Source organism: Aptenodytes forsteri, unplaced genomic scaffold (genome assembly GCF_000699145.1).
Source record: "Aptenodytes forsteri isolate BGI_AS27 unplaced genomic scaffold, ASM69914v1 Scaffold82, whole genome shotgun sequence".
NCBI classification, from domain to species: domain Eukaryota; kingdom Metazoa; phylum Chordata; class Aves; order Sphenisciformes; family Spheniscidae; genus Aptenodytes; species Aptenodytes forsteri.
In genome coordinates, this window is record NW_008795490.1 from 4167503 (window position 1) to 4184415 (window position 16913).

The window sequence follows — 16913 nt, forward strand, 5'->3', positions numbered from 1 at the left end:
GTTGGAGGAGTGGTGGGAACCATCTTTGTCATCATCTGATCATTGATTTCTAGCAGCTTATGCTCAGAGATGTTTTCTTTGTAGACTCCAGAAGTAAAGCTGAGACTGGGAGCCCTTTAGGAAACTTCTTAAAAGTGCATTCTTACTACACAAGTGGCAATGGAAAGGAGCAGGAGAGGGTAGGATAGCACAACATTTACAGAATTACATCAAAGATTTTAATACTTCCCTTGCATAAATTGGGTGATGGCTTTGGGGTTTGTCAATTTTAAGCTGCTATTCGTTCTTTACTATGTAGAGACATTAATTTCTGTGGCATAATGTCTGTTTATCACCAATGTGATTAAAATAATGTACGTTCATTATAGAAACTGAGACAGACCTTGTCAGCAGTATCATCACTGAATGCATTAACTGAATATGGATGAAGCTGCATTTTGTTTTGAATGCTATGTGTTACACTGGCATTTTCTGTTAACTGTTCTTCTTGTTGCTGCATTTTAGTGCAAAGTGATGTCTCGAGTAGTTCTGGACTTGGAGGAGTGCAGCCACCCAGCGTCTCAAGCAGTTCTGGGCTTACTGGAGAAGGGCAACCACCCAGTGTCTCAAGTAGCTCTGGACTTGCAGGGGGAGTACAGCCACCCAGTGTTTCAAGCAGCTCTGGACTTGGAGGAGGAGTGCAACCACCAACTGTTTCAAGCAGTTCTGGTCTTGCAGGAGGGGTGCAGCTACCTACTGTCTCCAGTAGCTCTTCTCTTGCTGGCGGAGTTCAGCCAGCCAGCGTCTCAAGTAGCTCTGGACTTATGGCTGGAGTGCAACCACCAAATGTCTCAAGTAGCTCAGGGCTTCTAGCTGGAGTGCATCCACCCAGTGTCTCAAGCAGCCCTGGCCTTCTGACAGGAATGCAGCCACCCAGTGTCTCAAGCAGCTCAGGAGTTCTGGCAGGAGTACAGCCACCGAGTGTCTCAAGCAACTCTGGGCTTCTCATAATGCCACCACCCAATGTTTCAAGTAGTTCTGGACTTATGGGAGTGCCGCCACCAAATATTTCAAGTAGTTCTGGACTTCTGGCAATGCAGCATCCAGCTGGGGTTCAAAACATGCCTCATTTAAATATTAGTAGTCAAAGGATGCCGGGAATGCCTCTCATAGATATCCGTCCAGGCCTAATGCCCCATTCGCCTGGACCAAGGTTTCCATTAATGCAGCCAGGAATGCCACCGCAGCGTAGTATTCCCCCTCCAGCAATCCTTGATCCATCTCTTCACCCGCCACCTCGAGGTCCTTTTCCTCCAGGAGATATTTTTAATCAAACAGAAAGACCTTTTGGAACACCAGGAAGACAAAACATCGATAGCATTTCTAATCCAGAGAAAAGACTACCACTTGGAGGCGATAACATTCAGCAGGAAGGAGACAGAGATTATCGCTTTCCTCCAGTGGAAAACCGAGATAATCTTAACAGACCATCTCCAGTGGATGTCAGAGATTCTGTTGGACGTCCACCCGTTGATCCAAGAGAGAGTATAGGAAGGCCTCCAGTAGATGGAAGAGAACACTTTGCGAGACCACATGTAGACATGAGAGAAAATTTTGGAAGACCGGGTATAGATAACCTTGGTCGAAGAGAGCATTTTGGTTTCAATTCAGACAAGCACTGGGGACAGAGAGGAGATTATGATGAAAGAGAGCACCATGCCTTCCCTATTTATGGCGGCCCTAAAGGCTTCCATGAAGACAGAGAGAGGTTTCGGCATGTAAACTATAGGTTTGATAGTAGAAGTGGTCCCAATTGGAATAGAGGATTTGAACAAGATGCTCATAGAGATTTTGATGACCGCAGAAGACCCTGGGAAAGACAGAGGGATAGGGATGACAGAGATTTTAATTTTTGCAGAGAAATTAATGGGAACAGGTTTGGAAGAGACAGAATGTCAAACAACTGGATCCCCCCTCCACATCCACGGGTTTTTGAGTATTTTGATGGGGCCACTTCCCAACGCAAAGCCGATAATATGCCCCAGGTAAACGGTGAAAATACAGAGACAGAAAGTCAGCCACCAACTGCACAGGTGCAGGACGATCCAGAACTTTATGAAAAACTGACATCTTCCGTCGAGATAAACAAAGAGAAGAGTGACACAGAAGCTGATATAGAAAGTGAACCAGTGGTAGAAAGCACAGAAACTGAGGGGACATAATCATCACTCAGTAGGTAAAAGATACCTTTTGTAAAGTTGTCATCTCTCTGTAATAGATAAATGGCTGACTGGACCGTAGCAGTTCACTTTTGTCTGCCAGAATTAAGTTAATCTGATGTTCATGTTCATCTTTCACTTAAATAACTGTACAACTGACTTGTATAGAACACTGTTCTTAATTTGAACATGGTAGGTAAACATTTTTTTTATTTCTCTGGTAAAGCATAAACTTTCCCCCACTTGCTTTTAATTTCACAAAGATAAAATAACAGCTTGTCAAACAAAGACTTCCTATGGAAGAAAATGGAATTTTTTAGATACTACCCTTAGGTTGGCTATCAAAATTGTTATACTTGAAAACAGGTGCTGGTGTATCTTGTCCGTGTTTTTAGGCTGCTGGAGAATTTTAAAGTATAGACAAAGCTGTGATATTTTATGTTCCTACAATTCGGCAGAAAAAGAAACGGCCCATGTTATTTAAGGAGCATAACACAGAGATTAAAAGTGATTTTGTAAAATCTACACTATAGTCTCTGTTTTCTCTAAAGTAAGTGTTTGTCATTTGTTCCTCGTACTGCAGTGGGTTTAAAAAAATGAAAAAGTACATTTTAATGTTGGGTGCATTTTGTTTTTAGATGCCAATAAAGCATATTTGTTTGATAACAGTGTTCTAGGTATTGTATTTTTTTAAAAACCTGCAAGCTCTAAAAACTTGGACTCAGCTATGATATGTGCTTAGCTAGTTGTTGCAAAAGGTTTCTATTACTTTTGTAAGACCAATGCAACAGTTATATGTGCAAGAAGCATATGGTTTTTACATCGAAAATCATTCACTCATATTAGTTTATGTAAATAACATATGTATGTAAATATTTGTGTAAACTGTTTGTAGATACCACTTTTTCTGTGCGTGCCTGTGTATGTGCACGCACTCACAGAATATTGTAGACAGTTCAATAAAATTGAAATGAAACTAGGCTGTAAAAAATTTGCCTTTCACCTTCTTGAGGTAGTAAGATAACAAAACTTACTTCACTGCAATACTGTCAAGCTTATATTTACCTTCTCATGCTCATTGTTACGATGTTCTTACTACTTTTAGAAGGTGGAACATGATATACTGTAAGAATATACAGTAGGATTTTAGCTTACTTTTTAAAATGTGGATATGCATGAAACCAAAACTTAAGCAAATATTTGCATTGTCTTATTTTGTAATATATTTGGTATTCTGGATAGATAGTGGGTAGTGTTCAAGTACTTTGTGGTTATTTGTTTTTAGTGACTCAAAGTCCAGAAATGTTGCACAAAAAGTAAAAAGCTGTTGTTGGTCTAAAAAACCCTACATGTTTTTAACAGAAATAAGGGGGGCTTTGTGTTTTGATGGCTTAAATTGAAGTAGAACCTCGTGTTAAATTGTTGAGATGAATTGGCTGCTTAGGTAAATTAGTAGCGCTATTCTCTCCTGTTTCACCTGCTTTGCTGCTTGTGTATCCTTAAAATTGGTGGTGAAAGATTTGGCTGTAGGGTAATGTCAGATTTTCAATTTGTTCCACTCAAGTGCATTTCACCAACTTCTTTCAACATAACTTTTGTTAAAATTCTGTGTCTGAAAGCATCCTTTCACTCAGTTTTGAGAAAGTTGGTTTTCTCTTGCATAATAGGATCCAAGGGTAGATTCTGTTACATGAATGCCCCTTTGGTAGAAGAAACATTTTTAGCTCAGATTAGAATTTTGATCAAGCGTCAACATGCAAGTTTTAATTCCCTTTCTGCTTCCCCCAAAGGGATGAAAGTATGAGAATGTCACGTGAGTGTAAAGCATAAGCATGCCTTTGAACGTAGAAGCAAGTTACGCATGTGTGTGTTGCCCTCTCCCTCTGGGAGGTGGGGTATTTTTTCATGCTGTGTCATGGTTCAGTTTTTCAATCACAGGGACTTTTATTCTGGATAGTAAACAAACTGTCAGCTTAATGAAGGTAGCCCTTTGAAAGAGTGGACTTGAATGAATGATTCTTTATCTACTGTGCAAGTAGTAGTCATTAGGATGTAGTGAGGTATGCATTAAATAACTATTGCTTTGTAATAGACCTTGCTGATGTGTTTATTACCAGAACGTGTCTCGGGAGTTGAGATGAACAATGTTTAAGGTAAAAGTACCTTCAAGGGCAGACTCTGGCTCAAAGAACTTGACTGATGCTGCTGCACCACCTACTAGTAGTATTCTGGTCAGGCGGATATGGTTGTGTGAAAGTCCAAACGCACAAAATAGTAGCTGTAAGGTACTTTATGAACTTAAGGGATTTTCTTTATTTCATTTTAATATGTGCAGTTTGAAAAGGCTTCAGTCATAGACCACATAAGTACTCAGAATCAAACACATATTGGCAGTAGCTTTCCTTTTCAAACATTTTGTTAAATGCCTCTTTAAAACTGGAAGTTAATCTGTTTTTCTTTTTCTAAACTGGGACTGGCAGTACGCTAAATTGCTCGTAGTAGGATGGTTTAGGTAAATTACCAGGTGAGAGATGTTAATTTGGTTGGTAGTGGTATAAAACAATGTATTATTTAATGATTTTTATCTTTGTTAATATCTTTCAAGCATTAATAAATTGGCTACTGTACATATGTGTTATACGATCAATTTCTAACAACTATTTTATTTTTTGTAGAATAAAAGTTTGTTGTACAGTCTTCAGTTGCATCATGTTTACAGCTAGAACTGTTCCATTTCTTATTTTATTAATGTAGCGTGCAGACAAATATTACCAAAATAGCCATATTCAGAAACTCAGAAGGGACTTAATGTTACCAAAACAATATGGTTTCTTTTATCTTGCCAGTAGGAATTTTTAAATCTTTCAGAGTTTGAGTGAAGACTTTCCTTTCTCACTGTAGATTAAGCCATCGTAAGCCAACACGTGCACTGAAAGGAGCTGTCCTGAGATCCAGACCAGTTCTTTGATGTGGTTCACAGTAGTGACATGTAATTTTTGCTGATGCAAAGGAAGGAGTGAGAATGGGACAGAAAGAAGACGTGAGCCAGGCATTTGGGCAGCAGTTCTGGCTTATGCCTGTTTAAAGCTTGCTCTAGTGATGAAAGGTGTCGATTCTAGCAACTGAAGAAGCTGATCTACTATTTACATAAGTAACATACTTATTGAAAAATATTTCAGGTAGCTTTGCGGGCAACACAGTGTATTTAGGCATGCACATTTACTTGAAAACCCTATGCATTAATAAGTTGTTCGATGTATTTATTACGTTTTTAAACAGCCCATGATTCTGATCTTTCACTGTACTGTATTTGAGCAGAATGCTACGTCCATAAAGATTACAAAGATGAAACAGCCTTCATTTGCTATAAGGACTTGATTTCTTTGCTGAAGCCTTTTTCTGTGAAATATTGGTACACTTTCATTTTTATATGTAGTGCTTCACATTGTTACTACAAACTCAAGGGAATAGATTCTGTTAGATTCCTTTGCTTCAGTAGAGTACTATACCATTCTTCAAGCCATTTCAGTGATTTAAATGGCTTTATTTATGAAGTTAAGGTACTCTTACCCTGAATAAGGCAAGACAGGAATACTGTAATCAAGCCTGTAGTGTGGCATGTGCAGGCATTACTTAAGGATGCCTTAAGGATAGTTGGAAAATTATCAAATAACTGTCTATAGAAGGTATTTATAAAATAAGCCAATTTATTGCAGAATTCTCTCAAAATACAGTGTCAGCAGTTTTGAACTTGTGCAAGGATACGTTATGCCAGTCAACGCTTAAAGTACTCATTTTCTTGATTCGTGTTCCCCTAACTCAAATCTTTGGGTCATTTGATTTGAAACTGGTAAAAATGGATCCCAAATGTCATTCTTTGTATTTTCAGTAGCGTATTTTAAAAATAACATAATAATAAGGGTGACTTCTTCTGTCTCTTGATAATGGGAGCTGAGCAGATATAATTTTAAAACCTATTCAGAGTATCAGGAGTCACCAAGAGTAACTAGGACAATTTTTTGTTATTGTTAATTCAGGTAGTGAAAGGATCTTTTTTTCCCTGTTGACGGCTATTGCCGAGTCTTTGAATTTTACATTAGTCGCATTTTCCTTTCAAGTGCTGAGCTTTCACAAGTAAGCGTGTACTGTGAAGCCATCTACTTGTGTAGATGAGAGATTGATTTAAAAGGCATAAAGGCAGGATATTCTTTATAAACTTGAAGCTGTTTATTTGAACAAGAATGGAAAAAGCATCTTTCCGCCATGTTGCTTTACTGTATTCATTCGCATTAGCAGAAACTTTGCAGTGGCAAAGAGAATATCATATTGCAAGACTCTCTTAATTGTAACTAGCCTTATGTTTCTCCTTGAAGGGTCATCTTAGTCATGTTATTCACTCCACTTGGTCTGTACAAGTTCTTTGGGTACTCAATAAACATTTTGAATTTTATTAACGTATGTACATGATATTTCATAGTCAAGAAAAGTCAAGTAGAGCTACTAAAAAGAAAATTCATGACATCTCGTTAAGAGTAATAACTTCCAGAAAACGCGTGTAGGATCTGAAGAGTGATTCTTGTCAGTGATGGGATGGTATGAAAGTCTGTTAATAGGGTTTTTCTTGAAGTTGGTAAGCTGCAAAATTGTATTTGCCATAATTCTTGTATTCCTTTCTATCTTGCACAAACTTGATGAAAAAGGGTAGTCTCATTGAATATCCTACTTTTAGTACCTTTTAGATGCTCTGCTACCAAAGATTAGAGGAGGGGAAGGACTAGTGGTCTGTGCACTTGTAAAAATCAAGAGATTGTTAAGATACGTTGTGCAGTTGAAGATGAATGTATTTTCTCTTTTTAAAAGTTTAAAATGCACATTTCAGCACTTGCATAGTAACAGTGATATTAGTGGTGTCACTGGTTTACTAATCTTATTCTGTACTTCGTCATTTTTCTTTTAAAGTTAACTCACTAATGCTAATTTTAAATTTTCTCTTCTTCCTATCAGATGAAATCATACTAATGCCCTCAGACAAGGGACTATTTTGTGCTTTACAAAAAAAAAATCTGGTCAGAGAGTATTTTAACCTGTAGATAGGTTAGCTGAACATTTTTTCTTTCCTGATTTAATGCTTTAATGCTGCAATTTTCCTCTTGAATGATTTCCTGTCTGTGTATCTGTGTTATAACAGATATGTGTTCACATTAGCATGTATCAAGCTTTCTGCTGAAATGCAGAAAAATTGTGAGTTTCTTTAAGGTAGATGGCTTGATGTGTGTTTCTAAAACTAGGGTAAACTTCACAGCCATATTGATTTGTATACTGGAGCATTATAATTGTGTTGGAGCGTTATAATTGTGTGCAAGCCAGTGCAAAAAATCCTTAATAGGTGAAGAGTATTAAATGGATATAGAATTGTTAACTCAGATGTAGATTGGTAGGATCCACATAGGCCATAGATGCAGGGACTTTGGATCTGAATGTCACTTCCACACTAAAGGAGAGATCGTATTACAATTACATCTGGGAAAATGAGAAATGTAGCTTTTTCTTGATAACAGCAGGAATTAAGTAGAAATAATCTTAGTGTTTAAAGTCCTTTATAAAAATCCACCCACCTTCCTCTAGTCCAAGGAAGCTCTATCATTGTCCCTTTAGTCGATCAAGGGAAAAAATTACTTCAGATTTATGCTGTTTCTGAGGTAATCAGATCTCATTCAGCAATGCAGTGAAATGCAGTTTTAAGTGTGCCTTGAGTTTTTCCCTCTGGAAAAAGAGCATATATTTCAAACTTTAGACAAAAATGTGGATAAAATCAATAAAAGCATAAATTTTTGTCTGTAGAATTTGAAATGTAATTTTGGGTTCAGTGATTTTTTTTTCAAGAAAATCTTTGTCATTTCAGTAGCGTAAATACATAAATACTAAATGGACACTCAACTTTAAAAATGTTTACTGAAAGGTATACTAATCTGTCCAGTTAATTTTTCATTTATTTTCACATGCTTGCAATACGTTATTTTGAGAAGTGGTGCCATCACAGAATTCCTCTTACCACAAATTAGAAATACCTTTGAATTATGTAATTCAGTTGCATAATGGAGATATTTAAAGCTAGGACCATCATAAGTCTTTCTCTTGAAACTCATGGATTTCTTGTACAGTATGAGTACCAATATAGGTAACTCACTATTGAGAACCTTATTGTTCAAGCTACCTGTGATTAAAAGTAAAATACTGAAAACAAATTGAAATGCTTGCTGATTAACTTGGAATTTTGTTACTTATTAAAAGCAAAACAATGGCATCTGCTCAAATTTCATGTTGATTAAAAAATTCACCATATTAAATATATGAACTTGATGGGCTGTAGTTCTATGAATTGATAAAATGAATGAGGCACCCATTGTTTTTATTAGAATGTAAAATCTTGACGTGATTTGGATAAATGCTACTTATACAAAATACTGAAATGTAGTCTTTAAGTTTTGTGTGCATACTGTCTGCAGTTTCTGTGTGTACACTTTATACATGCTTTAAACCTGCAGTCCTCATTGCATGATCAGAACCACTATGAAAACAGGAAAGTGGCATGAAATGGCAAATTCTAGCAGACACCAAAAATGCTGTACAGATTGGATCTATATGTAAATCAGTAGATAGATAATGTTTCAGAGTCAATAGCTTGTTAGCCTAGTTTGAAATCAGGTAAAACCTCAGTTACAAAGCATGAATAAACCTTTCTTTCTTTTAGATTTAATAGAAGTTAATGCACACGTTCTGATTAAATATTCACTAATTAACAAGCAAGCATCCAAAGAATTTAAGTAGTCCTGAGCATTTTTCTTAATGTTGCTTGTACCTTAATTAAAAACAAACAAACAAAAAAACCCCAACAAAACAAACAAACAAAAAAACAAACCCCACAAAACCCAGGAAGGTGTAAATATTTGTAAGATTACAAGGTTCTTGGAGAAATAACTTGATACAAATGTTAATGTACCTATTTGGGTATTTTTAAGTAGTAGATACTGCAGAACCCAGGTAAAAGCATGATAAAGAACTATCTCACTTGCAAGGAATGTGCTGAACTGAGGTGTCTGTAAAATCCAAGATTTTTTTTGTTCCTTGTTTGTGTTATCTCCCAGTCCAGATACTGACCTTGTTCAAGGTTCCACTCTGAACACTGATTAGAGGATATTCTGATGAATGCATATGTATTTTGTCTAATATGTAATACATCATATGTATTACATCACTGTAATACAGACACAGACAGCTAGTGAGAAGTTGGGAGTGATGACGTTTGGGGCAAAACCATCAGAGAAATCAAAAGAGGAGATTACTGAATTGTGTGAACCACCAAACTGAAGCATGGCTGTTGAGGCATGTCTACTTAGTACAGAGATAATTACTGATTACTTTTGAGTATCTCAGTAGTTAAAAGGGTGCATTTCACCATAGTATCCCGGTTTGGAAAGTCCTAGCTACAGTATCATTTGCTTTCTGCTATCTGTAGAAAATACAGTTTTCTTGATGAAAATTATTACATTATCTTCCATGTTACTTCTAGAGACTTTAAAATAACACTGCTTCAGTCTTAGTACTAAACCAGTATGTGATATACGGCCTCACTTGTTTACCAGTGGGACATTGCTATTGGCTTCATTGTGTCCAGAATTTCAACGCTTTGTCTTGTGTCTCTCAGTTTCTTCAGTGGCCTTTAGAAAAGCAGGTGGTAGAAGATGATCTGGTTCTAGTTTCATTGATTTTTCTACTGTTTTTAAGCTCAATAGGGATGATTTTTTTCTTTCAAATCCTGTTTCCCTGTGTAAGTATTTATGAGCAGGGAGCCCTAATAAAGATTGTTTCGAGATTCTGAGAGTATGGTGAAGTAGATTGTACTGAGAAAAATTGCAAGCGCTATACTTGTCTAGTCCTGTGCTAGGAAATTCATGGAGTGAAAGAAAGCAAGCAAATTAAAGCTAGTTAAAACGCATTGGTCTTACCTTCTGGCCCTCCCAAAATGATCGTACTTCTAAGTAGATCTTTTCACTGCAGCACATGAAGCAGCCCTGTAATACACAGTCACTGTTCTTTTGTTTAGAATCCATTATGTCCTCCAGCTTTCTCTTCCCCGTCTGCTTACTGCTTTTTTGAAAGGTTGTGTTTTATTTAAATAGCATTTTTTCTTCAACTGATTTAAAGAAAAATGAATGCGCTAGGTTAATAAAGTTTTCTTATTTCATTTTAGAATGCGCTGCCTAACTCTTCTCAATAAATTTCCTTCTCCAATGAAAAGTTCTTACATTTCTGTATTAACTAGAATAGAAATAAGAATGGATGACATGTAAAAAAAGAAATAAAATTTTTATCCAAAATTGCATATTTTTTGTCATGATAGTCTGGTTCCAGCATGTTGAAGAACATAACTAAAATGGCATTTTTCACACATAAACATAGCAGTTTATGCTGTCTCTGATACGCAACTTGAAAAGTGAATGCACGAGTTAGAGCGACCTCAGGAGCTGTCCCATGCAACACTTGCACGCTGTAGTGAATGCCAAGGTCTTGCATTTCTCTTCTCCATTCCTTACCTTGTCACCAGCTATTTTAGTCTTTCTTATGCACAGTGAAGAAATTTAACCAACAAATTGTCTGAAAATGATGAAGAATTTCACTTTTCCCAACTTGGAGAATTAGTTTGTTCTAAATGTCTCTCATCTTGATACAGAAAAGCAAGCAAACATAAATCCGAAAGGAACAAATATGTGAAAGCAATTTTCTAAACATTTCTAGCATTTTATGGGTAAGAAAATAAGACCCAAGGAAGGTCTGCTAGAGAACCGGAAAGGTTTTAATTCGTGGTTTGTTTTACCATCTGATTGGCTTTCTCTGAAAGCCATCTATTTGAAAATCATATTTTCTTAGAGGTCCTTCCCAAGAAATTTCACTGTTGTTCTTTTGTCTCAATTTTTTTTTTTCAAAACTGGGACCTAGAAAGCATCTTATAATACAACTTTGAAATTATTCATTTGTCTTACAGTAATTGTCTAGCATTGACTCGAGCTACATACCACAAGATACACAATACATTAGAATTTATTGTTGTTGAACGATTGATGTATGTGTATGTATCCATTTTATAGAAGCTTTCAGAAAGCTTAGCCACAGTATTTACAGTCTAGACCATGTGAAAGGAAACACAAAGTACAGTATGAACTCTCCTCTTGCTGTACATGTTACACTCATGGTGTTCCTGCAGCTGATGCATCTTTGTTTCGTCTTCCACTCCTCCTGTGTCAAAGGAGTCAAGTTAGACATGGGTGTGTTCACGTATAGATTTAAGTGCACATCATCTCTGAAAATCAGGCGAATATTTAAAAATCTAAATATTAAGTTAGGGTTCTAAATTTAGCTTGCTATGAAACATTTGGTTGGTTACACCAGATTTTTACACCATTTGGTGGTTAGGATCTTACTTTTTTAAGTAAAATGAAACAAAATGTTGCGGCATACGTAGGAAAGGTTCGGTCTTGTTGGTGATGGATCTTGTTACGCAAGAGTATGAAGTTCCCAGACTTACACTATAGAAAATGGTGCTCTGGTGGACTGTGACAGACAAAGCCTTAATTACTCTGGCACTTGGCTGGAAAAACCACCTACCACAACTTTTCATCTCAGGCTATGAGGTAACGCAGGGACTGCAAACGGGTCCAGGCAAACTGCTGTGCCTTACACGTGCACAGGCAGATGCCTCGAGGGTGGGCTAGTCTTGAGCCATATAGACACAAGGCTCCCACTCAGCTGGGGATCAAGGTTTTCTTTTCTGCCTGAGCCACAATAATAGTATTACTATGACAGGCAGCAGAATAATCTTTCTATACTGAACTTTGTCACATGGTTAATATTTATAAATAGGAGAAGTATTTGAAGTTAACTAACGTTTTTCAAGTTAATCATTGCTGGCAAGTCAGATTTGTGAACAGGGTGCTCTACTTGAAAGGAACCCTGCTACAAGCGAGAAAGATGAGAGATGATTAAACCACTGTAGGCGCTTGTTTGGATTATTCTGAAACAGAATTGTATCTGAAGGTATTATAGGCCTGTGATTCCTACTTCTAGGTCTCACTTTCTGGGAAAAGGCTAAGAGTTAAATTCTGAAACTTTTCAGGGTTCTGACCTTCTGAAATACTAGCAGTAGGTGGATACCTCAAATGTACCATTCACTTGCATTTCCTTTCCCATTTCTCGTGTGGTCTTGACCATGCTTCGTAGCAGCTGGCACAAAAGTGCTACATCCCATCATCATCACTGTTCCTAACCAAGATGTATTTAGGTCTCCTCCAGAGGCCTTTTGAATCCTTCTGATGCCATTGTTCTCCATTTCTAAAGACTTTGAAATAGGAAATTTGGTGTTTTCTTTTGGCACAAAATCTGTACTGGAGTGAAAAATACTTCCCCAATTTGTAAAAGTAGTTCCCCAATTTTTATTTTCACGCTCACTTCTTTTCTTTGGCAAAAGCTCTTTGCGATGAGCGTTTCAAAGCTGATTATTATAGCATGGTTTCCAGTGTCTTCAGTCTGAAAGTGAAGTTCTGATGGGTTTTGAAGGAACAGTTTCCATATACTCTTGCTATTCCTTATGCTTTCCCCACCTAGATATAAAGCAGTGGTGTCCAGCCAGCCGCTGCAGCCTACTTTCTCATCTTCTTAAGAGGGAAGGTCTAGTGTGTCCCCGAAAGATATTTGCAACTTCTGTGAAGAGCAGCACCTCAGGGTATGTGCAGTGAGAGGAGCATGTGAAAAGAGTGAGCCTGCCTTGCCAGGACACCTTACCCAGTTTTTGAACCTCTCTTTGCAGCAAGCCCCTGGGTATAGGAAGATGAGAATGGCAGCTGGATGAGTTGCTCCCCTAGTTAACTATCATGTGTACTGGGGCTCAGGGACCTTATATGAACTACAAGGCCAGCAGCTGGCTACCCCTTTCGTGAAGTGTGGCCAGTTCTGACGTATTTGTTCTGAACACTGGAAATGCCGAGCAAAGCTCTAAACCCTACTATTACCCGTGAAGTATGCACATACTGGGTATTGCTGGGTCTTGTCTGCGACATGAGGCAAACTCTTCCTTCTACATGCGCCTTTTTCTCTCTTCTTTAAAAACAAAACACTATTGCTCTTTCACTATTTAATTCTCTTCTGCGTAAAATAGAGCTAGTTGAATACAATAGTGGTGAGAGGAGTTGCATGTCCCCTGCTCACAGAAGTAATTGGTACAATACAGTGAGCATCCTATACACTAGTGCCATTAAATTTGTTTTCAGGTGGTGGTTAAATCTTTCTTGGATCACAGTATTTCTATAAACAACCACGTATGTTCTGGCTGTACAGACTGCAGTATAAGAAATGTGAATTAGTTTCTTTTTAGTCTTACCTTTTATCCTTTATTCTTTGCATCCTGTGTCCTTGTACATTGGTTCTGTGTACAGTGTGCTCCTCGAAAAAATTTATTAGTAGTTTATTAACTTTCTTCTCTCAAAAATTATGTTTTCTGCATTTATTTCCATCTGTGTGTATCGCAACATAATGGAGTGAGAGGAGGATGCAAAAACGAGTGGCCAAGCAACAGCAGAATAGCACAGGAACTGGGAAATCTGTTCTAGCAGGACTGGAGAGCGATTTGTGTGCAGGAACAGGAGAGATCTTTGAAGCTCAATCACCTTACCCGTGGTTAACGATGTAATATTTTATTCTGCACTCTAAAATGAATGCTTTCATAATCAAATCCATAGGCAGTAGCAAGCTGTCACGTGACAGAGTATCATGGGATTTTTCTTTCAAGAGATCCTGGTTTTGTGAAAATTTAAAATTAAATGGTATCGAAGCTCCTCTCACAAAGATGTAAAATGTTGCATATGCTAAAACATTTTCTAAGCATTTGCTGATTTTGTTAGTGATGCAATGAGCTTGAGATTTGATATTCCTTTCTTTAGTGTTTTAGTACTGATTAAATATGTTTTTAGAAGTGTCAGCAGTGACAAGGGTTTTGGTTTTGAACTGTGAAATTAAAGGATTTGTGAGGGATATTAAGTGAAGTTCCTGGTGTTTATGTGTGTTTTCACTCGGTTATAAAGTAGAATTGGTGCCTCACTAGCTGGCTGCTGTTGAGGGTTAACACTGCTATACTTTGGCATTTTGTTTTGCTTTAGGTTTTGGTAATTTCAAACATGCAAGAGTTTGGGTTATGTCAGCTTTACAGACCATGGAGGTTCATGTGTAACCCTGTGAACAGTCAAGAGGAGTCTTGTAAACTAAGGAGAAATGATCACTGCAAGCCATGATGTTTGTAAAAGCTATGTTAAAGGGAAAAAAGTGATTCTGAAAACAGGAAATACTGAATCCTGTGTTTATGAGAGTAGGGTGTCTGTCTTAGTCTGATAGAAACCGTAATGAAAAACAGCTGAAATAGCTGGTAGGAAAATATCTGGCTTACTTTAAAAAAAAAAGTAATCACTGACTTCAGTTTCTTTGCTAAGATCTTTCAGATCAGTCTATTTGACTTGTTCTCTTGAAAAAGAACAGAATACTGAAATCTAACCAAATGCATATTTTAAAGTCTTTTTGAAAAATGCAAGTAGACTTAAGCAACTGTTAAGAAGCTACAGTAGAAACATAGGGCCAGTAATTTGCAACCTGTAACAAATATCTTTGAGCAAGGAACGCTACCCAATAATTAATTTTCTTTTTGTAATTTCAAAATAAAAAGTTTTTGCAAATATTCATTTCTGTTAATTTTTAAAAGTAATTTTGGTATCTCTTTTTAACATTGCTCGCAGTTAAGATGGCTTTTCTTCCCCGGATTTTGCTTCTACCTTATTAAATTTATTTCCTGAGCTGTGGTTGCTTGCTGCTGTGAAACCAGCAGAGGGTGCACAGAACATACTTAGTTGTAGCTGTTTCTTCACAGTCCACTGTGGTGTTGATATATGGAAACCAGATAGCTGCCCTTTTACGCCCTATTCAGGTGAGGTACCATACGACTTGAACACAATTCTCAAAATAATTCCCTGTTGTGCTTCAGTGCACTGTTTTCCATCCAGTTCGTGCATGTACATGCTAACGGGGTAATTTTTCCCCTGTGTTGTATGCCAGGCTCAGGGTAATGTACAAGTTCCTACACACCTGGGCTTTAAACACCTGCTATAATTAACAGGGATTACACAGTTGTCATTTTCACAGATCAAAGCCTACTTTAAAAAATGTTGTGAATCTTAGTTGTTTATCACCATGATATTTTATGAGAAAGGGCTATGAAAGTGGCTGGTTAGAGATATCTCTGCTTTTTTGACTGACCATAACAAAAACACTCCTGACACTAACCTGCGTTAGCACGAAGGCTCTGCTGATCGCTGCCACCCTCCCTCCCCACTCCCACCAGCTAGCGTTGCCTACTAACTCCCAGTTTCTATCTTATCTGGCCCATTACAAAATAGTTAAAGGACTTGCATAACTTTTAAAAGTTTGTTTCCTTTTACAGGTCCTGGGCTCCTTTTTGTCAGAGTGCTTCTGCTCTGCTTGATCCTGATACCCTTTTTATTTTATTCATCAGAGAAACATCGTCAGGAGAGCTCAGTTAAGAAATGTAGCTGAGGGAATCTGCTTTTCCTTATCTTTAGAATATTTTTTTTTGCATGTAGAAATGCTCTATTTAACTACTGTTTAGTAAGTTTTATTTGAGTACTCTTTTTTTTTTTTTTTTTTTTTTAACCACGTAATGTATCACGTCTGGAAGGGGACCAGCCAAGTACGCTTCTGGAAAGAACTGGGTAAAGAGCTTTTACCTAAAACTGTCAGCTTTAGTGCTGGGGGTTAGGATTTGAGGTGCTTTGTAAATTTGTCACAGGTTTTAGTAGGATGATTTTGATCCTATCATCTTTTGTATATTATTCCCCTATATTTACATAGAGCCTCAGTGAGATCAGTTTTCTTTGTAGAGTAACGTTCATGGGCTTGCATGTATTTAGATTAATATATCTGATCCTTCTCCAGACACGATTATAGGAGTGTTCTAACCCAGTAAAATATTGATAAAACTTGTTTCCAGACTAGGAATGTTGTAAATATGTTCATACGTTTCTGATATTTCTGGATGATGTGACTCTGGTGAGTGATACGTTTCAGCAGATGGGTACTTCCATCGTTTTTAGACTGCTCGTGTTGTTTTATTATCAGCTGTGTAGGAAGTTGGTGTGCTGACAGGTAATCAGGTCCTACTCCAGAGGAGATCAGCAGCTCTCAGTAACAGCCCCCCCTTTAAATCCTGTCCCTCTGGCAGGGATTCCCCTTCCCCTGGCAGCCATCTCCTGCCTCCTGGCAGGGCTGCAGGAGTCTCGCCATTCCTCGAGAGTTGTTGCAGCGCTTGTCTGTGCAGTCCCATTTATGTCTCGGTTTTGATGTCTATCTGCATATCCTACCAATTGCAACAGTTCAGAAATGGGAAAGTAGCTGTAATCTTCCATTTTCAGCTATAAACTGGTCTCTAACATCAGTCCTGTGAGAAATACTATGAATGCTTTAAAAATTTTTTTGCATAGTGTTTGGTCATTCTTACGATGAAGTCTAATGAATAAGACAGTCCTTTGGCTTTAATCACTTGCAAATTTGCTCAAAATGCATAGTATTTATTTTACTACGCTCATCTGAAAGAGTTCTTAATGA

The 16913-nt window shown here is 37.5% G+C and overlaps 1 protein-coding gene across 4 annotated transcripts in view; it reads left to right on the forward strand.

Annotated features, from left to right (window-relative positions):
- SCAF8 (SR-related CTD associated factor 8) overlaps window positions 1-16913 on the forward strand; it is an 85045-nt gene that overhangs the window by 41054 nt on the left and 27078 nt on the right. For 3 of the 4 annotated variants that reach the window (XM_009281425.1, XM_009281427.1, XM_009281428.1), the window contains one exon: window positions 505-2864. In XM_009281425.1, the coding sequence (XP_009279700.1) occupies window positions 505-2201 (1697 nt within the window). In that variant the 3' untranslated portion in view covers window positions 2202-2864. Of the gene's footprint in view, window positions 1-504; window positions 2865-16913 lie in introns of those variants that run through there. The other variant, XM_009281426.2, reaches the window with a different exon arrangement.